This window comes from Pollicipes pollicipes, unplaced genomic scaffold (assembly GCF_011947565.3).
Source record: "Pollicipes pollicipes isolate AB1234 unplaced genomic scaffold, Ppol_2.1 Scaffold_5724;HRSCAF=6776_pilon_pilon_pilon, whole genome shotgun sequence".
NCBI classification, from domain to species: domain Eukaryota; kingdom Metazoa; phylum Arthropoda; class Thecostraca; order Pollicipedomorpha; family Pollicipedidae; genus Pollicipes; species Pollicipes pollicipes.
Window position 1 is genome coordinate 50,801,428 of NW_023596746.1, and position 26,936 is coordinate 50,828,363.

General features: G+C 50.3%; 2 protein-coding genes across 2 annotated transcripts in view; one reads left to right on the forward strand and one right to left on the reverse strand.

The window, feature by feature from the left end:
* Window positions 1–1,472: 1,472 nt before the first annotated feature.
* Window positions 1,473–14,039, reverse strand: LOC119103700 (acidic mammalian chitinase). The gene is made up of 12 exons (XM_037227326.1): window positions 13,918–14,039; window positions 13,030–13,103; window positions 11,335–11,541; window positions 10,527–10,627; window positions 9,844–9,975; window positions 9,106–9,233; window positions 8,050–8,182; window positions 7,584–7,769; window positions 3,966–4,091; window positions 2,494–2,691; window positions 1,938–2,060; window positions 1,473–1,713 (listed from the first exon to the last, which is right to left on the reverse strand). The coding sequence occupies exons 2-12, from the start codon at window positions 13,091–13,093 to the stop codon at window positions 1,609–1,611; spliced, it is 1,503 nt and encodes a 500-aa protein (XP_037083221.1). The 5' UTR covers window positions 13,094–13,103; window positions 13,918–14,039; the 3' UTR covers window positions 1,473–1,608.
* A 2,307-nt stretch (window positions 14,040–16,346) lies between these two features.
* The window catches only part of LOC119103162 (phorbol ester/diacylglycerol-binding protein unc-13), a 37,476-nt gene continuing 26,886 nt past the window's right edge, over window positions 16,347–26,936 (forward strand). Inside the window, exons 1-4 of the mRNA XM_037226612.1 lie at window positions 16,347–16,563; window positions 21,259–21,288; window positions 23,491–23,593; window positions 25,302–25,419. Of these exons, the coding sequence (XP_037082507.1) occupies window positions 16,542–16,563; window positions 21,259–21,288; window positions 23,491–23,593; window positions 25,302–25,419 (273 nt within the window). The 5' untranslated portion in view covers window positions 16,347–16,541. The remainder of the gene's footprint in view (window positions 16,564–21,258; window positions 21,289–23,490; window positions 23,594–25,301; window positions 25,420–26,936) is intronic.

Below are 26,936 nucleotides of genomic sequence, written 5' to 3' on the forward strand. Positions count from 1 at the left end.
GGACCTTTCAAGGCTGTGAGCACGGTCACCGACGAGGTTCGTCATTCTTTGGGGTGCCGCGTGGGTGCCGGTGGACACCGATACCTGGTATACCTGTCAGGCGCTTGTATAGCTTAAGCTGGGGCATCTCCTGGTTGGGAAAGTCTATAGTTACAGGCACAGAATCTGGCGCGCGGCTTGGGTGCTGGCATAAGTATCCGGCGCCACCATAATCTTAGAGTACAGTCTTATCCCACTTTGAACCAACTGCCAAAATTGGTAATCACACCACCAAGTGCCTTGGTCTGACCATCAACTTACACCTCAACATTTACAGCAAATAGTATCAACATATCTTGGTCATCCTCACAAACATCTTGCACAGTCAATAGAAGTATTGGCATCATCACAAGAGCCAGATATCTTGTTGACACATGTGTCGTACAATTTCGTAGTTCTATCATATGTCCATTATCGTGGTCTTGTCTGGAGTGTTCATTATTATTTCAGATAAAACGTATTAGTAATTCTGTTTAAAAAGACGCTTAGGTTAATCAAAAATAGATATCCACCAAATAGCTCGTCACCAATCTTCAAGCACCACAAAGTCCATGCACTTTGTGATCTCGCAAAGTTCCCGATAATCGCTGCATTACATATTTTTTCGACCAACCAAGCTCATGAACTGCGGGTGCGGCACGGCGTAACCTGCGGGTGAATGTAGATGCCTCCCTTTCCGTGTGAGGAAGGCGTTGGCACGTCCGGGGACGCGTTTTTTTCGGGGCTTTTGCTCCCGTAACCCACTGCCGCTGAACGAGTGGCGTGCCAGGCGTGAACCTCTGCGCACCACGTCCTTGGAGCACTCCAATCTTGTCCACACGCTTGGTTTGTGTGCGTCTGGCGTCAGCAGTGACTCCGCTGCCGAAGACCTGCTCACCTATGTGCACCTCGGGCGGGTCGCGTCGATACAGGGTGTGCTGCAACCGCTGTGTCGCCAGACCCTCTCTGGGCTTACATTTGTTGGTTAGGTAGGTGCATTGGTCAGCTCACGGAATACATGCCCGCTTTTGGTACCTGCTTGCATCCTTTGGTTCGTGACTGGCACTCCAACGGGAGATTGCGCCTTTTCAGTGGTGTTATCATTTGAATTACTAGCTGAGATGTGAATCGTTAATAGGATCGAGCTACGTTTTAAGGTAAGAGGTGAACAGGGGGTAAGAAGCTCTCATGTATGGTTTAAGCTATCAGAGTGTCGAGGCAACAAACCACGTTTGCTCGGAAGATTTGCATTTTGGAATACGTCGCACCGTGTGTAAGGGGCACTGCACGTGCAGGTTTAAGATACACAAATGTAAAACATTATTTTGTATTACCAAAACGTACTAAAAATTACGATTGGCACATGATGGCTTTACAGTAGAAGCCACGTTGCAACATGATTCTCGCATGTCACAAGACTTCCGGGCTATCATAGCAGATGTACCAATAAAAAGAAAGGTTCGATCCTGGAAAACACAAATTCGCTGCGGACAGGGCAGCGCGGCACACCATGCAACTCAAAGGCTTCATAGGTGCGTGATATTGGAAGAATCATTGAAGTTTGGAGGCTCATAGATGTCACTGTGGTCTCTACTGAGCAGGTGGCGCTGGGGTGTTTTTGCACTCGTCTGAGTCTCCTGGCCACACACAGACGAGCTTGACCCGGTCAAAAATGGCTCCATCTCCACAGAGGAACTGAAACACATCATGTAAAACGTGATTGGAGGCGGAATGCTATCATACCTTCATTTGTTAGTTTGAAAAGTTTGGTTTTTATACAACTCGACATCTATCCATCAATAGCAGGATAAACACTGACGCATGAGCAAGTCTGAAATGAGCATTGGTGCTGCTAGCTGTGGCGTCGTTGTCAACTCAGTGGTGCGAGGTACGCTCTCTCTTTGTGTGCTGGAACGCACCTGAGTGGCTTCCCACGTGTCCCCGTCTTTGACGCACTCGTAGAATATTGGGGAGCACAGCTTGTCCGGGTCAGGGTTGAGACCCGGCTTTTTGCACACGTGGTCCGGCGGGGCAGGCGTCGTCTGAGGAGACCGGCAAAACGATAAGCATCAACATAAACACATGACTTGCATTCTGCCGGTAATTGCAATGTACGTTTGCAAACAACGTGAAATATCACACATCGGTCAACGATACTGACTGTTTTCAATGTAACAAAAGACAAATATTTAGGTATTTCTGGGTCAGTAAGCGTGCCTTGTGAAGCTTGCAGTCCTGTAAGCTCTTTCTGATCCCCCTTAAGTTGACAATCCATCCAGATGTCTGTGAGACTACGCTCCACCAGTGGGTAATCACGCTCCAAGTCACCCACTGCATGACTCCTCACGCTCTGCTTCACCGGCTGCGAAAATAGCCACCGTCCGATCCGCTGTCTGCGGGGTCACCACCCACGCTTCTCTGAGCGATGTTCACTACCACACACTGCCTCATCCGCAGTCAAGTGGCACCACTCACGGTCGGACCAGGGGTGGTGGTCGGACCGGGCGTGGTTGTCGGCCCGGGGGTGGTAGAGGGCAGCTCGCCGTTCATCTGGTGCCACAGCTCCGTCAGCAGGGCGAACTTGGAGCCGAGGTTGCAGACGCCGCGCGAGTCGTCCAGGTCTATCGCCCACACCATGGCGCCGGCCAGGCCGGTGCGCCGGATAAACTCCGACTGACGACAGCAGACCACCCACGCCCGGTCACTCGCCGGCAGGCTGACGCCAGCCCACATCACTCCGCCGGCCAGTCGACAACTCCAGTCACGTATTGGTTGGGTGGCCGCGCACAGGCTCGTGGAAGAGCCGGATATTAAGACTGGGACCCGGTCACGGGGGGCGACTTCCAGGTGGGCTGAAATTGTGCGCCGTCTAACCCGCTTTATTGAGGCTGCATTGTTTTCTGAAAGGTACTCATGGGCTGTTTTCGCAATGCCATATCTACCACCCATGTCAGCATTTGTCCTTCGTATCGATGTTCCGGAAATTGCCTTCTATTATGGCACGCTTCACATATCATACTTTATTGGCTTGGCTGGCGCAACGCTCCATAAACCGGTGGGTATATCTAATGTCAACGACAAAGCTTTTGCTCTGGGCCGAAATTGTCGCCATCGGTTCGTCGTCGGGAATAGCTACGCCACACAATGTCACGCCTCGCACGCAATGTCGTGTTACGTTTCGCTCCGTTATAAATCAGTCTGTGATCCTGGTCTGCGTGCGCTTAGGTCTTAAAGTAAAAAGGTGTTTAACGTAGTTCAGATGTTTCCTTCGGTCCGACGCAAACCAACGTCGCCACTTCACTGCCCAGCCACTTACGAGGGAAAGCATAGCCATGTTTGGTCAATATTCTACGCATAAACACGTCTACAGATACGCATGAGGCGCATACGGTCTAGATTGCAAATACAGCGTTCTGAAATGTTTGCCAAATGTCTGAGGATTCCTCTTTGATTTCTGAAGCTTTTTTTGTGTTAAAAAATCCCACATAACCTTGTGTTCCGCGGCATGATAACCCCGCTGATGCACGTGGTAAGCTTTTTGATGGCACAGATGCCTTTTAGCATCATGCCCAGTTACAACCAGCCTTTCGCACTCATCGCGGACGTTTTTGTGCCAGCATCCAAATGTGCGGAGGCCATTTTGCCCGAACAAGACAGAATGGGCAGAATCCTATCCGGTACTAATGGACCTTCAACAAGATTGGTCAGACCGAAGTATATTGACTATTGCAAGCCAGGTCATTGCCACGGCGGAACTATTGTCGCGATCTGTCTATCGCCACGCCTCGGGCTATTGTCATGGCGGCGTCACTCGCTACATCGTGACATGTTCCGACTAGCAGCTAGTTTGCAGCACTGGATTCGGCGTATCGAATGCAGTTGACACATGACTGAGAAGACGACTCGGAACGACAGACATGTTCACCACGCGCTGACCTGATACTGACCTTGACCTTGATAGCGGCGAGGTCGTCATAGCCGATCCAGACCTCGTCTGTGTAGCTGTAGATGGTCTTCTGCTCGTCATCGTGTACGTGCGTCCAGCCGGGCTTGGTGAAGTATAGCTCGCACAGCTGGCGACGAAAGCGGCGCTCCGGTGTAGTGATCCATTAAGTCCGCAAAGTGACGCAGTAGCTCGGTACCAGTCAACCTTGTGTGAACTATTTCATTTAGGGTTTACTGGCGCGTTTGCCACCCTGTATTGATTGTAAGCGAAGAGCGATGATACATCCGACGATCGGATTAATATGTTTGCGATAATTCAAAGCAGCAAAACTCGCCTCGGATCGTGCGATCGTAGCATATGCTAATATGTTGACTTCCAGATCACTGATGTAGTCGCAAGTGTGGACAAAGGTAACTAGTTATCTAAAATTGCATGAACTAACTTGTTCCAACTGATCGCAATAAAAAGGCTGCATAGAGCTAGCGTTGAAGGTAAAGCTGTTTACTACATCCTAGATGAGCAGTTAAGCGTGTTTATAAAACAAATACTGTCTCCAGCCGGACCATTTTGAAGGATTTGCATGTCACTGAGTTCGAATACGGTTGCATGCACTTGACTATTGCACTGACCATTTAAAGGTAGTGGATATCCAGCTGCTATCGCAGCGCAAGCTATCGGAAATTTGTGACCCTGCATCACCTTGCATCGGCATGAAACGTGTTCTGAAATTGATTGTGACGTCATTTTGATTAAACTTAGCATGACCTGGGGCTTGATGCGACGTGCTGGGGCTTCGGCATTTGAATTGGAGCTAATCAACTAGATGAATACCAATACAGGCTTAGAGAAAGAAACACAACGAGAAAAGAGAATCAGGAGGGGCCAGTTAACTACGCCAAGCAATTTTTGCACAGATATAAGCTTGAAATGCCAATGTAACGTGACGTAGGACCAACCAAGCCTTTTAACATGCGCATTTAACATAACATGCCCGGGTGGTCGGTTGGATACCCTTCGCTCGGGAGGGGAAGTCAATTTGACCCTCCCTGAGATCTCAAGAACTAAGAGGGCTAGAGACACCAAATTTGCGGAGTGTGTTGGCCTGTACGTAAACTCACTTAGGTCAAAGTTTGAGATACCTGGTTGTGGCCTTCGGGTCAAATAAGGTCAAACAAGCCTAGTGTCCAGGTTGGTCTCCAAAGGGCACTTGGAGCCTAGATAACTGTTCTAAGTAAATGTCACATGCTCATATAAGGTCAGTGGCCTTGTATGACCTTTCGAAGGTCATGGTGACCAAAATCATACAAGACTGTTTTGAGTTTTGCATTTGGATAAGCGACAAAGATTATGCCAATCAGTATGTTCCTAAAAATTAGGTCTTGACCTGGGTCATTCTAGGTCAGTGAGCCATTTTGACCTTTTAAGAAGCTGATATAAAGTATATAATGCGGTTTCTTTTATCAGTGAATTCGAAGTGAGCATCAAAACTACTCCATACAGCAAGCCCTAGAGTGATAAAACAGGTTGCTTTTGATGATGATCTGGCCTTCACACCTGACCCTAGGTCAATGAAATGTGTTTATTCAATTGTTTTGTTGCCTAAGAAAGTATCTGAGAGATGCATGGTTTCGTCTAACACTCCGTTGTTGGACCAGATTGAACGATTCCTTTGAAATTGCCTTTGCTGAAACCATGGTCTGACTGACCTGCCATAGGTCAGCGACCTTACAAGGTACATCTAAATTGTTGTTGTCAGACAATCCGCTACTCAATCATCTATAGCCATGCAAAATGTGGCGTGGCTATGCCGCGCTGTTCTGAAACTATTTTGGGAAAACCTTTGGGGGGAGTGGGTCAATCCGACCCTCCACCTAAGCGTATGACATGACAAAATGATAAACTATACGCAAGCTACAGACCTGAGATAGCGTGCATAATCCCCAAACCGGCTCAAAAGCCACGAATTATATGTTGCCCGTCGACTTCGCGTCATTTCGATGTGACTTAGCATGATTTTAGCTCCAAGTTTTTGACTCATCATATCTTGAGCAGTCGTCGGCGTTAGGAAACTCGCTAAGCTCTTAATGACCTTTTAGCAGATTTATAGCAAAAACACCGAAGGAGGGTGCATTGAACGCCCCGCACTACGTCATTAGCTGGCTCAGGGAGGAGCGATCCAATGAGATCCAACGAGGCATTGGATAGGCAATGCCCCAGTATGTAACTGTCCCGTGTATGCCAAAAAGGCGGCACGGTCTGAACGTCAGACTGGTCTTGTTGGATTTAGATCCAGGCCATTTGAGATGGAAGGGCGGAGTCAGCCGGACTGAGAAAGAGAACATCCATCCTGAGATAAAGGTTCAGCTCCACTCCACGAGGTTCACTGCAAATTTAGATGGGGGGAGTAAGACGGCCGGTAGTGATAAGCGTGTTTTACGGGCATGACATATGCAAACGCCTAAGACAGCAGATGTTCTCTCAACATATCTGCAACTTCTTGAAACACGCATAAAGCGGACTACATAACATGTAGGTTTTTAATCCAGAAAGGGATGGATCATTTGATACACACCACTAGAGTGAGTTGCGATGCATGGCGACTGTGACGTCGTGCGATGACGACACCGACGACGAAACAGCTCGCACCCGTGTTTGCCGAAACGCACTTGTCATGGACGGATAGCCGGTGTATACACACAGAGTACTACGATTATTAATAAACCGATCTCTTCGCCAAGTGTCATGTCGAATGATCGACTATAGCATTCCTTCCGTCCTGAGCACGATTACCACCGTCGTTGCCCGTCGCCAGTGGGGTAAAGCTAACCCAGTCTTACGACGCCTTGTAGCAAAGACATGGTTTCATGTTTTTTTTTTTCATCGAAACAAAAACAATTTGTGGCCTCAAAAATAGTTTTCGAACTCGACAAAGCTAAAGTGAGTGCATTGCTGCAATTTTGCGTTCAGTTCTCGACCGCAATGCCATCAGTTAACACGCTGAAACCACCAAATGACTGCTAGAAGATTCTCGCTTTCCTCTCCGCCCGTGTTATGTCAGAACCAATAAGAAATGCAGCGCAGAGAGAAATCTTCTGAAAAAGAGAGACGTCTTATGAAGCAAGCTGGCTGTGTAGCTTTTGACTCTGGAAACTAAAAATGCGGTTTTTGCTATACCTTGACGACCATATAGGAATAAACAAAACCAACAACGAATTTCGAGCGTACCGCTTTTCTACCTCTTCATTTCTATCTACCTGTCTCCTACCTGTCTGTCTGTCCTACTTTCAGCCAAACGGTTTCAAAGATGGCGGCGAACTTTGCACGCGCTGCGGGTTCAGCCTTGAGAAGATCCAGGACAAAAGTAGACGCCCGTTTTCCGCGGGTGGCGGCCACATTACCCCCGAAACAGGGCATCTGCTAGTTTAAGCAGGAAAACGTTCATCGAATAAAGCCCGCTGCGTCAAGGACGGCTGATATCACCAGCGCACTGTTTCCCCCACCAGGTACATGATCTGGTTCCCACTATGAGCACAAGCACAGGTCAGTGGGCAAGATTCCCTGCTGTGCCCGGTGGGCGGGGGAGGGGCGCTGTATCGGCCACGCATGGGTGCAGTCCTACCTCGTAATAGCCGCAGTCACCGTCTTCCTCCGTGTACGGACAACCGGGCATAGGGCCGCTGATGGGCGCGTACAGGCCGTGCTGACTAGGGCTTCGCAGCTTGAAGCCGTTCCCGTAGAAGGGAATGCCCACGACAACCTTGGAGGGGTCGGCGCCGCCGTCCAAATAGTAGTGGACAGTGTAGTTCTGTAATGGTCAGACGCCACACTGAGACATGCATCGAAATGGCATGTGCAGACTATCGCGAAAGTCATCGTGCACTTCTGAGACTGCTCCGGCCTTGCTGGCTAGCATGGCTTCCAGTCTTTGTCGGTGGAAGATGGGCTCAATGTTTGCGATTGAAGCAATCATTGCTGGAGGACAGCATACCACTACGACTACTATTATCAGGTCTGATTGAGCTGTTTGGTGCATTGGGACGCGGCCCATGCGTTATTCAGCCGAGTACACGACGCCAGCTGCTCACCACATTGAAGAACTGAAAGCCATTGCCGTGCTGTATGTCCAGGTGGGACGCATACAGGGGAGCCACATGGCCCGTGAAGGGGTCCCAGGTACCGTGGTAGTCGTACGCCATAATGTTGATCAAGTCGAGATATCTGTAAACGGTGCAAGACGGTGAAGGAAAGACATGCAAGGTGTATTTGGTGCCAGAAATCACTGCAGCCGATCACCCCTATGTGTTGTTTGACGACGGTTTTGCAAAAGCGTGCCAATCGAATGATAGTCTATAACGTTTTGCTTTGAGGGCAAAGCGTAAATGGCCGACTGGCCTGGGGCGCTGCCATTGGGATCGCGGCATCGGGCTGTCCTCGTTCAAGTGTGACATTGACATTTGACATTAGCCCTCCCATGTGACATGACAGTGACATTAGCCCTCCCAACGGGCTAATGTCACTGACCCTGGTTTCCCCCGGTGGTGAGAATTCGTGTCATCCACCTTGCGTATTGCATGTATCGACAAACATATAAATTTTACTTGTTGTCACTGCATGCATGAGCTAAAGTCTTGATCAAAATACAAGTATTTTGAAATCTTACAAACAGTTAGGCATGCTAAAAAGCTGCTCTTTGACCCCATGACATCCCCAAGATGAGGTATGTTTTTATAACGAACAGGCTATTGGTTACAACATAAGTCCACTAGACACCTGAACTGCCATTGCATAAACTAATATGATCTGTTCTCGAAACCAGCGTAACTGATCAGAACACACTGAGTTGAACATGACAAAATGATTCATTTTTAAGACGTTTTGTACTGCGGCTTGCTGACCTAAAGATCAGCCATTTGTCAGTCTTAGATGGAAAATTTTGATCACATTTTTTTACCTCCCGTCATGGTACAGAACAATCGGTTACCAACAGCCATACGAATATAATATGGTATTTTTCCGTATGAATCGCCCAACTCCTGTTAGTTTTTACAAGTCAAGGCAAATCATCAAATGAGCATCTAACAGCGGCATCAAAAAAGGGGAGTGTGGCGTCTACCAGTCCTGCATGGCGTGTGTTTTCTCACTTTTGTAACGTTGGGATATCGTAGCTCCTATGAATGCTGTCTTTTCCCGCCGGAACGGCCGCAGTGATGAGGTATCCTTTCGGATCGAAAACTTCTCGCAGTTCCTTCAGCAGCAGTCCGTAATTGGCCTGTGTTGTCATGCAGCAATTCATTTTGTCAGACAAATATGCCTGTCTACGATCAAAAACCCCGATGCAGCTGTGCATGCACTATATTGCATACTTCTGCTACGTACGTACATCTGCAAATATTAGGCACCCTCCACAACTACTACTACACAACACATAGCTGCAGGCAAAGCATCTTTCTTTCAACTGTGCTCCACAGGAATCGAAGTGGAGGGCTAACACGACGCGCCTCACAATGCGCGGAGTTTGCTCCACAACAGGTTCTGGGAGAAAAAGCAAAGACATTCGCTTTCGCAGTCACTCGCGTAGAGCATTTTGCTGCAAACACGCTGTGGTTACCGAAAGTAGCCTCAAATATGTATTCACTGCAAAGTTTGCAAGATGGGAGGGAGATGGTGGTAAGATAGAGCGAAGATGTCATAGCATTCGCAATCGGTGATACTGCTTGGCAACCGAATAGCCACTGGCTGCGACTAAGAAAGTGGCCGACGCAAATTGTGGCCTTGGGCTTTGCATAAGCGAATATACATATAGCATACCTATACGCCTATGTGCGTTCCAACAGGTAAAAACGTATCCTTCCAATGCTAGTATTGCACTGCCTTATTACCTTATCGTTGTGTGAGCCTCCCCTCTGTCCGGGGTATTCCCAGTCGATGTCAAGTCCGTCAAAATTGAACTTGTCCATGTACTCCATCACACTGTCAATAAATGCCTTACGGTTTCCCGCACTGGACGCCATCTGAAAAAAACAATCACATGTAAATAGCACGGACTGGACCGGGCCTACGGTGCAAGTGCTGAAATGCTGTTTTTCCTAGAACAAGCAAAAGTGATTACCACTTTTGCGCTCAGTTATCACCCATAACGCCACGACTTGAAATGTCGTCACAATGCAGGCGCCACCACGGTGGCACTGGACTCTTACTGGGATCGTGTTAAGGGTAAGACTTGGCAGAAATAATGCAGCACGAAATAAAGGTCCCAGCAAAAATTATTAATATTATAGGCGAGAAAAGAGTGGCACAATGTTCGGCGCATTCAACCCAAACACACATTTGTCAACCCGAAGAAACAAGTTTGTCCAGGACAAGCCCTCAAGCTAAAACGACATTATGTCGTTGCGTGTGGTCTTGGCAATGATAGCGAGGACGTTCAAACTGTACACCGATACTGAAAACAATGAAAATGAGTACTCCAAAGCTAGTCAAGCATAATGATCGACGTAATGTGTTTGGCAATTGGTGTCCTACAAGATGAAGTACTTTTGAATGAAAACGCTTCAGCACTCACATGCGAAAACTTCTTGGATCCTTCGTTCCATCCTCCGACGGCTAACAGGGTCTTCACGTCCGGATTTATCTTCTTCAGGTTTGTGAAACGGACATATGCTCCTGTGAAAATGCCACGTTGTAGCGCACTGGAAACACGATATAACGCGGCAGGCACAACGCAAACGTTATAAAATAAGACAGGATAGTATGTTGCACAGTTCATGGTTACCAACTTAAGCTGAGATGCGGCTGCTCTGCTCGATAGCGCCTTTGTTTGCACAACAGCGCACTCCAGAGCGCATGACACTGGAGCAGGAGCCCTTCGCGCTCACATTGTGAAGGCGAATGCTGGTTTGCACTTCAAGCCCGGTCAACGCGCATGTTTCCTGTATTGGCGGTACTGGACATGTGCAATGTGCACCGTGTAAGAGCGCGTGACTTTGTAACGCGTATAACTTTACCTTAAGCCACGAATATTTTGACGCTGGGTGTACTAACCATGTTATTGTGAATAATACCTCAATGGTAAGTATAAATGCAAATGTAAACACACTTGGGAGGGTGCACAAACGCTTGCCCGCAGCACGCTTCTAGGTACGACACGGGACCATGAACACATCAGTGCATCATTCATCTACCCACCCACATCCATAACCCTTCCCCCCGCCCCCCACACACACATACGTGCATCCAAAAGCGCACATACGTCCGCACACGTAAAACAGTATCAGACCCACTGGGATGTAGTCGGGTTAGAGCAGATGAGGTATGTGAGCACATCGTACGTTACTGAGCCCTGTGACCGATGCTGACATTATCTCACTGACCTTTTCCACCGTCATCGCTGAAGTCATTCTCCGGATCCAAAGACATGATTTTGTGGTTGCTGTCGTTGACGCCGGCGAAGGCGTAGATTAAGTGGGTGCACAGGTGAGGGTCGATATTTTCCACGTCAAATATGCCTTTGCCGGGCCTGTAGACGGCCCAGCTTTGAAAATAGCAGACCACCTTATGCTGATTCCCTGGCACTCTGCCTGCGAAGAGGTCACGACGCACAGCGATGTTATCGGATGTCTCAATGTAAGTTAAATTGTCGCCAGTATTGTGCAATGCAAACTGTTGAAGGTCACCTTACACACCATAAAAATGTCTTCTTCGGCCAAGACACTGCTCCCCGTTAAATGCACCGGCTGGTTAGCACGATGCAGATCTGCGTTGTATAGACTAGTCATGCTCACTGCACTGGCTGGTGTGATAGCTTGACGCCCAAAACGTAAATCGCACCTTATGGTACTGTAGGATACAGAGTCGAAATGCACGAAATAGCTGCAGCTTGGCACGGTTTGTGATGCTCACTGATGGGGCAAAGTGCGGTCAGGACATGTCAGAAAACTGCTTAGAATAACGCATTAGTTTTTCTGATGTCGGTTGGTTTTTAATGCCGTTCGGCGGCGGCGTAAATCTGCAAGTTGATGCCACGTCAGCTCCCTCACGTGTGATTTGTATCCATTTGAAAATTGGCCGCAGCACATTTTTTCACTTCAAGCCACGGATCATTTTGTTGCTTGCTGCTAAAGATCACTTAACAAGCTTATCGAAGTTATCCCCTTGTTAACCGTGATAGCAAGGACGGTATTTTGAGGAAAAAACACGCCAGGCAAACTGTTAACAGATTTGAAGCACGCCAAGGCCTCAACAGATACCAAAATGACTGTTTGTAGTATTATTGCTGCAAACTTTGGTTTCCTTACTTTTGTGATCTGTATCGCTGTCGAAGATGTACACTGCGCTCAGACTTGGCACGTCAGGAATGCACCGAATCCGGACGACACTGCTGCTCCCCGCACCGCAATATACTACAACCGCTCTCGGAGTAGCACTGGTCGCGCTCAATGACGACCGCTCACTGGTAGTTCACCACCGTTCGCCAACCGCTTCACGCATATACACCCGTCCTCCGGCGGCGCTCCGGGCCAGGCTCGCATCCGTCCAACCACGGCCGCGTATCAATGGGACGGCGCGCAGTTTCGGGGTGCCTACGTTGCCGCTAAACGCACGCCCGTCTCGGGCGCCGGCCCCGGGCAGATGCGTCCGTACTGGAGCACTCCGGAACCACGAAAGGTCACCACGTGATGGCGCACAGGGCGAATTCCCCGCGCGGCTGGCGTACCCCAATCACGCGTAGCAATGCATACCAAAACCGCGCATAACTGTGCGCATTATACGCGGAAAAGCGCTATTCGAAATCCAACTGCTGCAAATTTCGGCGTCATCAGTCAACTCAGTCAGGCGCCATGGCTGAGAAACACTGCATAGCGGCAGGTACGTGGCCGCATATTGTGCGTGCGCGTGTGCGTGCCTGAGTGCGTGCGTGTGTGTGTGTATGTGCCTGCGTGCGTGCGTGCGTGCGTTCGTGTGTCCATGAATTTCGGAGGCGAAAAGAGATCTCAGATTTTTTTGCGCTAGAAAAGCGTTATCCATCAGTCTTGTGTTGTGTCTCACTCGTCTCACTCGTGTCTCACCTGCACAGCCGATGAGAAGGCCCGCCAGCAGAACAGACGCCGTGCTCAGCTGAAGGTGGTTCATTGTGGTCAGCCTAGAAAATAGAGAACAATCTCAGCACTATTTTTGTGCGTTTAGCCAGTGCATTGTTCAATCGCTACCGTTGTCGTAAGGCACAATGCAAGTTATAGCATTTTGGCATTTTGGCAAAAGCGAATTGGCATTTCGGTTGGAATGCGCCTGCTATAGGACTACAAAAAATCTGGCATGCAGTCCTTTCACAAACATTTTAATACTGAAAATCGTGTCCACGTGAGACCCAGCTGATATTTATATAGTTCATGTACGTTTAGGTAGCTGAAGTGAATAGAGCTGGTGTAAATTAAAGTGTTTGAGCCTACCGGAAAGGCTTCTAAATTTGATTTCCAGGATGAGCACTGATTCTGTTTGAATAAATTGACTTTTTCCAGCCTTGGCAGAACAACAGTAGCCATGCAACTCGACACAGTGTCTTTAACCAATCTCACTGTAGAAGCATCGCCTTTATCCTTGACACGCTTAAAAGTAACACCGCATGTACTTCCGTATTTGGAAATTCCACTGTTCTCTCATGCGGCCCATTTTAGGTAAGAATATAGCGAAATAATATCTGGATGTCTGGAGGATATCTGGCATGAAAAAATGATGTAATGTAGATAAGAAGAAACCACATAACTTTCCACGCATTTGATTGAAAAAAATGATGGTTGGTTGGAGCGAATCCAGCAACGAAAACCGTCCAAGCAGGGCAATTCAAGCTGAAACTATAAGACGGTAAACAGTAAAAGCTGGCGATACATAAGCCGAAGGCGACGAGGAGAGCGAAGGCAAAAGCAGCACGGTTTAGAGCTCCCTGAAGCAGCACCTACCAGCGACGCAGCCAGCGACGGCACCGCAAGTCGCCGCCGGAGCTCTCCGGAGCGGTTCGAGTGGCGCAGAGGAGGAGGAGTCTGCCGCGTCTGGCCGACCTGTCGCCGCGTGACCACCTGCAGGCGAGGCTCGCCCCCGTCTGGAGGTCTCCCGGGCCCGTTCACACCCCACCGCCGACGGCGGGGGCTCGTCTGACGGCCACCTGCAGCCTCTCTCAGCCCGCCGCTGCCAGCCGGAGGCAGACGTCGTCTGTGGTCTCCCAGGCCCTGCCGCGCTGCGGAGCCGTGGGACCGCGCGCGTTGACTGGCGCCTGCAGAAGATGCAGCGAGCGACCGCTGACGGGACCGCCAGCATCTGGACTGTCTCGGATCTCAGCAAACAGCCGCTGGCGGGACCACCAGCACCTGGACTGTCTCGGATCTCATCGAACGGCCGCTGGCGGGACCACCAGCACCTGGACTGTCTCGGATCTCACCGAACGGCCGCTGGCGGGACCGCCAGCATCTGGACTGTCTCGGATCTCAGCAAACAGCCGCTGGCGGGACCACCAGCACCTGGACTGTCTCGGATCTCATCGAACGGCCGCTGGCCAGCACCTGGACTGTCTCGGATCACACCGAACGGTCGCTGGTCAGCACCTGGACTGTCTCGGATCTCAGCAAACAGCGACTGGCGGGACCGCCAGCACCTGGACTGTCTCGGATTTCACCGAACGACCGCTGGCTAGCACCTGGACTGTCTCGGATCTCACCAAACGACCGCTGGTCAGCACCTGGACTGTCTCGGATCTCAGCAAACAGCGACTGGCGGGACCGCCAGCACCTGGACTGCCTCGGATTTCACCGAACGGCCGCTGGTCAGCACCTGGACTGTCTCGGATTTCAGCAAACAGCCGCTGGCAAGCATTTGGACTGCCTCGGATCTCACCGAACGACCGCTGGCGGGACAGCCAGCACCTGGACTGTCTCGGATTTCAGCGAACGGTCGCTGGCCAGCATCTGGACTGTCTCGGACCTTTGCGGACAATGGGCGCAGGTGTGAAATTTCTGTCCGCGCCGCTGAACAGGGACGCTTGTCCGCGCAAGATACGAGCTGAGGCGCAAGCACCGCATATCGTGCTCCCTATTAACGCTACCAAGTGACATGACCTTGCTGTGCTGGGATGTTATTGCACTTTTATCTGGGGTCGTGTTATCTGCGGGCCTTGTGATCGACCTCGGCGGCAGTGGTGGTGGTACGGGTACTCGCCTGCACTTTGAGCGCTCCATTGTCTATATGTTGCAAGTTCTGGCTCTGGTTCCCCTTTTTCGATCTGGTTACTGGTGCAGCTAGCTGTGGCAGAGGCAAATGTCGCGCAGTGATATGGACACAAGAGAGGATGGATGCATGACATACAGGCATCATAACCACCACTTTGGAATAAGTCAACTTCAGGCACTTGTAAATACCACATCCATAAGTTTGCATCGCATTTTCATGCCTGCTTCTGCAGTGCGTCGCGCCTCGTGGTCGGTGGAGGCAAGGCTTTTGGCGCGTGCTAAGCAGCCGTGCTTCACGAAGTCCGCATCCTGTCTTCCTCGTTGAAACTTGTACGGCTTCGTCGCCGGACATTGCCATAACCTGGCCGGTGCTCGCCGCTTCCTGTGCGCTCAACCTCCCCTGATGGGCGAGGCGCACTCGCGCCGCTCTTCCGCGCGCCCCAGTTGCTCCTTCCGCGCGGAAGTGCGCCTCGCGCGCTGCGGGTCGGGGGTGGCGTCGGTTCGGCAGGGACGCGGCGCGGTCGCGGCGCTCCGCTCGTGGCCAAGGCCATCAGCTCGAGCTGCCGATAGCGTTCGGAGGGGGGAGGGGGACGCCGTATCGATGCCTCGCGTCACGCCACGCGGGAGCGTTCCCCTCCGGCCGTCGGTCCGCTCGCAGCAGCGGTCACGTGACGTCTGCGAGTGTCTCGCGGCGGGTGTCCGCCGGACGTCACGGGCGGGGGCTCGCCGGCCGTGTCACGGGCAGCGTGCGGAGAGCGCGGCTTCGGCGGGTCACTCTCAGCGTCCGACCCTCCATTATCTGCCTGCGCTCGGTCGATCTCGCTCGATCCCAGTCGCTCGCCGTGCTCGGTGGCCGACTCCGGCGCGCCCGCTGCCGCCGCGTCGCTCTCGACGTGCGGCGGCGCGCCGGCGGCCCGTCCGCGCCGGCCAAGGCCGCGGCGGCGTGCGGCCCGCATGCGGCCGCCCTTGACTGACTTGCGGCGCTCGCGGCGCACCTGGGCGCGGGGCAGGTCGCGGCGCCCGCGCCGAGCCGCCGGCGCCGCCGGGCTGCGCCGCATCGATTGCCGCCCCACCATTGTACGGCGGCGCCGGCGCCTGGAATCGATAGCGTGAGCGGCGCGCAAGGCGGCAGAGCTCAGACGTGCCGCGTCGCCTCGGGCGTGCAGGTGGCTCTGGCGGCGGCCGCCCGTGCACAGCCGTCGGCGTGACAGCCGTCAGTGTGACGGTCCGGCCCGGTGACAGCCGTCAGTGTGACGGTTCGGCCCGGTGACAGCCGTCAGTGTGACGGTCCGGCCCGGTGACAGCCGGCAGCGTGAGAGCGCGGCCGGCACGCCGGCGTCGCATGCCTGGCATCAGCCATCAGCATGTCCCTGCTCAGCGTGACAGGTAAGGAGAGAAAGCCGCGACCGTGTCCCTGCTTAACATGACAGGTAAGAAGAGAAGAGCACCAGCATGTCCATGCTTAGCGTGACAGGTAAAAAGGGAAGGCCGTCGGCATGTCCCTGCTCGGCGTGGCAGGTAAGGAGAGAAGGCCATCAGCATGTCACTGCTCGGCGTGGCAGGTGAAGAGAGGCCGTCAGTGTGTCCCTGCTCGGCGTGACGGTTGAGGAGAGGGGCCATCAGCATGTCACTGCTCGGCGTGACAGGTGAAGAGAGGCCGTCAATGGGTCCCTGTTCGATGAGCATGGAAGGAGAAAAGGCGTGAGCATGTCCCTGTTCGGCGTGACAGGTGAAGAGCGACCGTCAGTGTGTCCCTGCTCGGCGGGCAGGGGAAGAGAAGTCGTCAGCGTGTCCCTGCTCGGCGTGACAGGTGAGGAAGTGAGGCTGTCAGCATGTTCCTGCTCAGCGTGGCAGGTGACGAGGACCGTCATTGGGTCTCCGCTCGGTGTGACATTGACAGAGATGCGGCCGTCAGCACGTGCCTGCTCAGCGTGCTATTCGAAGCTCAGGTGATATGGTTCTCCGCCTCGACGTCCAGAGAGACCAGCGCTAGTCGCATCATGGTCTCAGCTGAGGGAGGGTGCTATGTCTGCCCTCGCCGTGTTCACTTCTCAGCAGAGGGAGGGTGCTATGTCTGCCCTCGCCGTGTTCACTTCTCAGCTGAGGGAGGGTGCTATGTCTGCCCTCGCCGTGTTCACTTCTCAGCTGAGGGAGGATGCTATGTCTGCCCTCGCCGTGCTCACGTTTCCTCCGAGGGAGGGTGCTATGTCTGCTCTCGCCGTGCTCACTTCTCAGCAGAGGGAGGGTGCTATGTCTGCCCTCGCCGTGCTCACTTCTCAGCAGAGGGAGGGTGCTATGTCTGCCCTCACCGTGCTCACTTCTCAGCAGAGGGAGGGTGCTATGTCTGCCCTCGCCGTGCTCGCGGACTTAATGTCCGGCTCCTCCCGCGCTTAAGGGCCGGTTCTCAGAGCCAGTTTGGATGCTCTAGGGGTTGGTCACGGTCGAGTGACGAGGGATGGTGAACACTGCATCTTAGCCGGCTAGAGGCTATATACCTCCCTGTGGACAGTTCCCTTCACGAGAGCCCACCGTTTTTCTTTTTCGAAGAAAAACAGTGAGCAAGGGCAGTTCAAGGGCTTGACTTCGAGACGTAACTCTGCCGAAATGTGTCGTGCTCCCGTCAATGCACATGTCTGCGTCATCATGGCCGTCCGCTACCTATTGCCAGGTCACTGGCAGCTCGACACGTGTCGTGCTCCCGTCAGTGTACATGTCTGCGTCATCATGGCCGTCCGCTACCTATTGTCAGGTCACTGGCAGCTCGACATGTGTCGTGTTCCCGTCAGTGTACATGTCTGCGCCATCATGGCCGTCCGCTACCTATTGTCAGGTCACTGGCAGCTCGACATGTGTTGTGCTCCCGTCAGTGTACATGTCTGCGCCATCATGGCTGTCCGCTACCTATTGTCAGGTTACTGGCAGTCCGAACAGAAGTCACGCCCGTAAAGTATACACTGGCACCCATTGAATGTAAGATTATGGCGGCGGGCATGTCAGAGCAGTCAAAAAGGAGGGTTGTGCAACCAAGTATAAGAGCTTCCGAATGCGGGAGACGTATACACGCCCGTCTCAAGGCCATGCTGATCACCTTATTATTGATTGCATTATTACACAGATTATATATATATATATATGTAAATATATATATATATATATATATATATATATATATATATATTTATATATATATATGAATATATATACACATATATATATATATAGTCATACATTATTATATGTCATCATTCATTTATTATTACATGCTATTAGATATCACATCAGATTATTGTATATCATTATTGATTGCCCTGTTACACAGATTGCCTTTTACATGTATTATTGTCACATTTACCAGACGTTGAGCGCCAGAGGCGACAAGGCATGACAATGCGGCGTGACGGGCGCACATGGCGCCAAATGACCAGCTGTTCATTTGGTCATTAGAGCCTCATTGGTGGTTTATGTGCAGTAGGTATGTCGTTGAAGTATATGCAAGCAATATTTGATATCATGATGCAGGATGGTTCCAAGGCAGGGAAGGAATGAACGAATTTTGCTTTCAGCAAAACTGCGTGTCATATAAAGGTGGTCTTCTCGCCCTCTCGACAACCGGGGTACGCTTCTGTGCCCCCTTGTTACGCTCTAGTGTTACACTACTGATGCATCTCTTTTAAGCAAACAGTAACCACATTATACACTTATATAGCGTTTACATTTTTACGTTTTTCGGAACGAAAACGCATCACTTACCCTCTAAACATCATTGGGGAGGGGAGGGGGGCAGAAGCCGCCCACCACTGAGCCTCTAGACATCATTGGGGAGGGGGGGGGGGTAGAAACTGCCCACCCTGCTGCACGTTACCGTTCAACATGACATCACGCACGGAAGAGATATAGCGGCAGGTACGTTTTGCTTGTAGGCAGAACAGGATTATCCATTTTAGCATCAATGACGATCATTTCAGTCGCGTGACTCGCGGATACCACCTGCCTGTTGGGCAGTTTGAATGGCAGGCAGCTGGTGTAATTATGCGGCTTTCTGATGATCTTTCAATATATTTGTATGTTGGGCATTAATGTCCGACGTAGTAACATAATTTGTTTGTTTAGTTGCTGCTGTTATGCAGCGTGTGCGCATTTTTAAACTCTCTTGCAACAAATCGTGATATTTGCGAGGTTGTGGCTTTCGGGTAAAAAAAACTTAATCAATTTTGAACTCCAAACCGATGTCCAAATACTCTTACATCCCACGGAGCCAGCTTTTACCTTAATAATTCTGATTAGCTCCATTATTTTTTGTCGTGAATGTTTACTCGTCTTACATCCAATTGTGTATATCAAAAGATATCCTGGTCAACTGCCCACAGCTATATGAAACTTGGTCGGAAGTTATTTTGGAAAACTTGGGAAAGGCCCCCAACCGAGCGTATGTTAGCTTTTCACATTTTGTAGAGCACTGACCTTTGCTCGGAGAATAGGGCACCGTTGAGGATAGTATTGTTCTCAGCGTCCCTGCACCCGGTTTAAGTGTCCTTTCCTGCAGTGAATGTGTTTGGTCATAGATAACACTCCCATTTCAAAGGGCACCGCCATCTGATAATCCACACGTGCGCCGCCAGAATCTCCCCTAGCACATGTGTAAAATCCACTGATATCTAACAACCCCGGGCCGCCATATTAAGGGCTGTACTAATGCATGGCAGGTCAACTGGGGCCCCTCTTCAACGCCCATATTGTACGGACTGAGGGATTCGAAATTAAAGCAGTCACTCCGTGGGGCTTAGAGATGCCTTGCGGCAATCTAGCACCCTTTTGGATTGCCCTACAAATAAAGCCATGAGTATCTAAGATTACATAGCGTACATGTCCTTGTTTTGGCAATATTTCGAGTGCGGGACCCAGCATAAGGACATAAGGTGTGAAATCTACATCTATTATTTTTAAAGTCGTAAAGCGTGTGTACCTAAAGTGATTTTTGTGAAATCCATTTGGTGCACTGGATGAAAATAAATCTCAGACCGGCACCTAAACACGAAGGAAATATCTCATCTACCTATACTTGTTTAAAATCTTAGAGGTATATGCACCTTAATGATTGCTGACCGTGCTAAAATGTTTACGTTTTCATGGCAGATAGTTGTTGGTGTGAAGTTTCCTTAGCTCCGTGCAATATTCGCGTGTCCTTCGAACACGGCTACGCAAAAACGTAGATCGGTCACTCCAAAAAGCAATTTCACAGCGCGCACTTGGTCTCGTACAGGGGGTTGTGGTGTCTATGGCATTTTCGATTCTTTTCATGGAGTTTACCAATAAATTGGTTAATACCGTGGGTGCTATGAAATTTCTTGACGAAAACGGCCTTGTCATTAAAATATTCCTTGCGTGTCGCGACTCTCTAAAAAGACTCGCATTCCGTGGCATGATGAGTGTCACTTTGGTAGAAGAAATGCACTTTGTTCCCAAAGCATCAGCATTAATGCCCTCTCTCACATATCCAATTATTTTGTGCTTCAGCACATTCACTCAGAGCTTAGTTTAGAATGTACGGGTCATCGGCCGCATTCCTATGGGTGGATCTGTTCAGCTGGCGTGGGTCATCGCAAGTTGAACATTGTTATGGTCTTCTCTTAAATAGTTCAAAGCAACAATCAAGAATATTCATGGGCTCAATAGGAACAACTGTAGACAAGAGCATCTCGATGCTTGTTGACTAGGGAGACATGATGGCATCAACACCAGAGCGATCCGCTGCCATAGCCAAAAAGGTGTCTTGTTTGTATATAATCGCTCCTCTCCCGTTCAGTGCGATATTCTTGATATGACAGTCAGAGGTAGTTTGGTTCAGCAGGTGGAACGCAAATCTAGAGTCAAGACCGATGAGATGAGGTCGGGCGGAGGGAATCCAGCGCCGACCGCCTCGCTTAGATTATAGCCGACTGGTAGCTTTATTGCAAACAAAAATACCTCATAACTTGATTCTGACAGTTCTCAGTGCAATTACCCCAGAGGGCACTATCGTATTATGTATTCACGACTGGCCTTTGTGTGTTTTGTTATTTACTGAATGACTTTCTGTTTCAGTTAAACGTGCAAAGTTCATCGGACCGCAAGGTAAGAGGGCATCCATGCTTGAGAAAATGATTTCGATAATGAATAAAGTCACAAAAATATCCACTCTTTCCCCGTTTGTTTAGGTTGTGTCATTGTCCTGCCATGATTTAATTTGATTTCCAAGTTGGTGTTATCATTGTCGATGCCATGCATTCATACACCCATGTAAGTGTGATTGCTGCCTGCGCATCTCATTAAACGCACCAGAAGAAAGTTCCAGCACTACAAGGTTGCAGTGCTACATTCATTATGCCGTTGAAGAGTTCGTTGAGTTATGCTTAGGCATACACAGCCAAAACATTTAATGCCCGTGTGGAATGGTTGGAGCGAGGTGTTAGCACAGATGGAATGATTATGCAGACCATGGTCTCGTCAGTGGTGATGGTGTCTGCATAAAGTTTGGGCCGGTTACTCCTCCAGTCGTTGTCCGGTGTTGGTTAGTTCTGAAAGGCACCTGATGATGTTTGCTATACTCATGTGTGCATCACAACATCGAAAGTTTTCAATGGTCCAAACATCGAAACCACGATCTCGTGATTCATGCGCGTACATTACAACCGCCTCATTATTGGGAGGACAGCTAGTGACGCGTTGGAAACTCCGTTTGCTGGCCTGTGGAAATGTTGCAAAACCTGAAAATTGTATTTTTCAGTGCGTTTTTCTGTCAATGACGTACTCCATGTCGTACTTGCCGTCGTACTTGCCGTGCCGCTTTTTCACCCATCTGGTTCCCTCTGTGATCTCCTTCAGTCTGATTGATGTTGGGCAACATGTGTTGCCTTTTTATTATCTTCGATAGCTGCAGGGGATGTTGCATTCAGTTCTTCCTGTTATCCGTAGATGTCAGTGGTCTGACCGTGGTAAAGATTGGCGGAAGTGGCGCGTCGCTTCTGGAAATTGCTCCGACGTTGCTACCTTCACAGATTTTTCGGAGATCCTCCGACAGGTCTCTGCTGTAAGGAAGTGATGCTGTCGCGTCGCAGCTGTTTCTTTGGAATGTCTCAGCGAGATGTCCCTCCTTTTTCTTCCTTGTCCGGCCTCGCCATCGCGACGATGGGTGCAGCGCGCGATGTTGTAGGCCCCTGGCGATTCCTGTCTCGACATGATCCGGGTGGTAGGACGACATGATCCGGGTGGTGGGACTCGAAGCGACGGCACCGACCGACTGCTGTTGACTTACGCTGCACTGATGTGGCGAATACGTTCTCAGTCCTTTCCACCCCTGCGTCGAGGAGCAGCAACGCCTAGTTTGTCTCTTCCTCTGCGGTGAGCCCGATCGGCGTGCGCTGACCGATGACGTCATCCGGGAATGTGGTAGCGTCGCCTGGTGTTGTCCGGGGACGAGCGTGTCGTCAGCGTGCTGAAGTCACGCTGCTGGCGCGCATGGTGCCGTTTCAAGCGCTGCGTGCGCATGAGCGGGTACTGCATCTAAATGTTGGCAATCACTAGACACAACGGTGAGTTCATTGTCAATCGTTCCATCCGTTGGCATTCTTGGATGTCTAATTGGAAGGCTGTGGTGACTCAGCACGTGAGCAGCTCCAGGACGTCTGTTAAAAGAAGCTCCATGGCGTCTCCTCTTTTAGATGAAATGACGTCATTTTTAGCTTCTATTGGACGACAGATAGGACTTTATCTGCTGAATCGAAATCAGACATGGTTATACACCAAACACCTTAGGTCCTTCTCAGGACCGATAACCCACAGCGCCCGAAGAAGTAACCTTTCGAAACGAGTTGTAAGTCATAACACCGCTGTCGAGGATACATCGATTGATAAGTCCAACAAATTGCGATTCCATCTGCAGTTAACAGATATTGTGCGGCGACGCCGTTTTCGATGTCGCACGATGATGATAATGATGATGATGATGATGATGACGATGATGATGGTGGTGGTGGTGGTGGTGGTGGTGGTGGTGGGGTTGGTGGTGGGGGTGGTGGAGGTGGAGGTGGTGGTGGAGGTAATGGTGGTATTTGTGGTAGTGGTGGTGTTGGTGATAATGAACTGTGATGGATGATGGGACTTTCTTATCACAACGTGGCTAAAACTTCATGCTACACCCTGTTAATTGGCAAAAGGCAACGATAATTCAAAAGGATGTGTTGTACGCGGATGCCAAGCATTCCTACCATACCAGACCTTCGCAACTTCGCACGCAGACTTGATTTCAGCCTGCAGTAACCTGGCGACCTGTTTCAGCAAACCAGCTCAGCACGTACGTCACCCTGAAATTGCAGCATGTCAAATCAACGACGGTCACTGTCAAGGGAGCCGAGCCCTGCTGGGAGCAAGACTTCCTGTTGTAAGTCGCTTCTACTGTGCCGTCACACCATGGAGGTTACACCCCCGTCCATCGCCAGCGTGAGCTATGTGTAACATGCAGGAGTGCATCACCACCGTGATTCGATTTTGGCTTCAGATAAGCTGCGACAGCTTCCAACGTACTTGAAAACGCGGTTTTAAGTCCGCTACGCGGCTGACAGCCATCCGTAACTAACAGATGCACGTAACTAACAGGTGCACATCGGACCATGCACATTAAAGCTGAGGACTCGCTGCAATTTCATATTCGAATCTGGTTTGGGAGGCTTGCAGCCGTGATTCGGATTCGGGATTGGCACATATTCGGATAGGCACAATATATCCGAATATCTGCATCGATATCCCAGCACTCTGATGTCGTGTAATTAAAGGGAACATTTCACATTTGAAGATAATGAAGCAAGCATCAGATATAATTAAACAAGCTCACATATGGATATTGGTATACTTTTTAAATGGAAAAGGGGGCTCTAGACAGCATAGTTCTCTGGTAAATATGCTTCTCGATACGTCATGGTTTGATAATGTCATCGTACCTTGCACAACATTGATTGAGAGCCATTGGACGGTGGTTATATCTGGAAGTCGCGCTCACGAACTCCAGATATGAACGCCTCGACAACTGTATTTTTCTTGGCCTCGATCGCCGCATGGCTTATGGAATGGCAGGATTTAAATAACGTCATTATGACGTCATGAATGCCAAGGTAACTTTGAAACACTCCCCGCGATATATCTTTCCTCATTTCCGCTGGCGTGCCGGTCAGAAACTGGGGGGAGGGGGTTTAGGTCTTAAGAGGGGAAGGATTTTGAACAGCGCGAAAAGGTCTTCAAGATTGTTTTTCAGTTTAAAACCCAAACAATTTTGGAACACTCCGTATAGAATTTGTTAACTGATTTTATTGATTTCTGGCCGACTGTTTTCAATGCTTATACAATTGGTCATTTCTAATGGTACAGTAAACAGCGAAACATAGTGGTCGCAAGGAAACACCAGTAACCATAGCAACTGAGTTTGGCAATAATCTATATACTATATAAAAACGTGGCATCGACGAATCCGTTCGACATGGACAGACACATGTGTGTTGCATCTAGTTTATATAAAGATATGAGCATAAATAATATTTTAGTGTCTTTATTTGCACTTTCAAATGATAGCTTCCAAGGTTCGACAGCAGTGTTTGGATTCTAAGCCTAGTTTCTAGGGTTTAAATCCTTGCTTTGTCGGTTCAAAAACTCGCAAAAATCAAACATGTTTGAATTTGTTAGAACGCTGCGAATTCGAAACTTCAGCTCAAGCGCACACTCACGGCCCTAGACGTGGCGCGGCTGTAACACCAGACACCTGGCACGACTCTGGACGTGGCGCGGCTGTAACACCTGACACCTGGCACGACTCTGGACGTGGCGTGGCTGTGACACCTGACACGGCCCTAGACGTGGCGTGACTGTAACCCCTGACACGGACCTGGACTTGGCGCGGCCGTAACACCTGAAACGGACCCGGACGTGGCGTGACTGTAACACCTGACACGGGCCCGGACGTGGCGTGACTATAACACCTGACACAGTCCTGGACGTGGCGAGGGCGCTGCGACAAGCCGTCACCGGCTGCCCGCGTCGCAAGCGGAGCCGATGGCGGCCGGCGGAGGCTCCGCGTGACCGTGTCGTCTCGTGCCGCGCAGTGAGACCGAGCAAATGGACACCGGCCTGCTGGTCGAGGTCTGGAGCAAGGGCCTGCTGTGGGACAAGGCGCTCGGCTACACGTGGTTGCCACTAGTGGACGTCCAGTACTCAAACGAGGTGAGTGAGCTCCACCAGCCGACGGCGTTCAGCCTGTCTCCAGCTGACAGTGACCTGTCGACAACCGATCAGCACAGCGGTGCGTTGATGTCTTTTGACGAGGCTATCCCTTTTGAGCGCCTATGAAATCCTTGCTTATCGTCGTTTGCCTGGGTCTAACAGGGTACTACACGTGCAGGATTGTAAAGCTGTTTTGACGCAGTACTTTGATTAGTCAATTTGTACAGGTGGTGCGGGCGGTGGACATGCATCACAGTTGGTGAAATACTTGGTTGTATCACATATACGATCGCAGTGAGTTATAACGAGTCCATTACAGTTAGAAGTTAAAACCCAAAACTGGCCAAAGCTTCCAGCGTCACTTTGGTTTCTACCACCTCATTGTATTGGCTGCAATTCAGAAGATATCTTATCAATAAAGAAAGCTTATCTTGTTAAGAAAGTGCTACATGAATATCAGGTTCCCATACTATGTAATAAGTTAACTAAAAATTATAGTTGTGGCGTAACGAATGTAACAATTATAGGGGATAATGATTGCTGGATTTATTTCAAACCAAAATGAATAACCTGTCTCTCGACGCCAGTGTGTTCCTGTCTTGAAAAGTGTTGAAAAATCTGGAGTTGCTGGGGTCCCCTGCCATCGAGCTGTTTGAGGTCGTCTGCTTCAATTTCATACGTCAGTTCGCGGCCAAATGGTGCCAGGCCGGCGGTGTCGCCGCTTACATCGCCGATGGCGAGAGCGGCCGCGCGCAGCTCGTGTGGGACTCGCCTCCGCGGCGTCAGGCTGGCCTCGATTTGAGCCCCCCCCCCCCCCCCCCGCCCTCTCACCTGCTCCGACTGAGCAGCGAGCGAATCCTGCCTGTCCACTGGCGACCATCTCACGGTCACCTGTGGGCTGTAGCAGGGGACCTTACCGGACCGCAGCTGCACTCAGTGACGGCCGAGCGCCTGTTGACGGTGTCACGGGCTGCGTCTCACTTTCCTGCCCCAATCAAAGTTGATAAAACAGCAACTACGTCCCGTCATCATATAGTTGAGGATCTTTTGCCACATAATGAACACAATGCTCGACATAGGTACTGCAGTCGTAAGGAAGCACTGTTCTTGATTTTACTCCTGACCATGCTTGACCCACGCAAAGTCACGGTTCCCAAAGCTCTTTGCGTTTTGATCAGAACTATAGGGATAATCTAGTAATGGGCTTGGTACGTCCGTAGGAAGTTTATTTCGTCTCATAACTAAGATGAGATGGGGCTGCCAGGCCTTCCCAGTTCAGGATATTGAAGGCTCTTTCAGGGACTGGAGGTCTGGGGGCCCTGTACTTAATGTTTGAGGTACTGAAGGTCCTGTCGAATAAATGCAAGATATTTGTTCTAAAGCATACGAACCAACAGTGGCGTGCCCCATGGTGCACCATGCTTACTGCATGATTGATCTGTGGTCCATTAGCACGCGGAGCCAAAGTGAATAGTAAACGCGTCTTTCACGACCTCCAGCATTCCTGCGTGAATCAG

Bases quoted from the DNA above. Each gene is read 5' to 3' on its own strand.
- LOC119103700 (XM_037227326.1), bottom strand. From the start codon at position 13,093: ATGAACCACCTTCAGCTGAGCACGGCGTCTGTTCTGCTGGCGGGCCTT. The intron at 11,542-13,029 runs GTGAGACACGAG...ACCTCTTCGCAG, and splicing joins CCTTCTCATCGGCTGTGCAG to GCAGAGTGCCAGGGAATCAG. The intron at 4,092-7,583 runs GTAGGACTGCAC...TTTCGTCGCCAG, and splicing joins GTGACTGCGGCTATTACGAG to CTGTGCGAGCTATACTTCAC.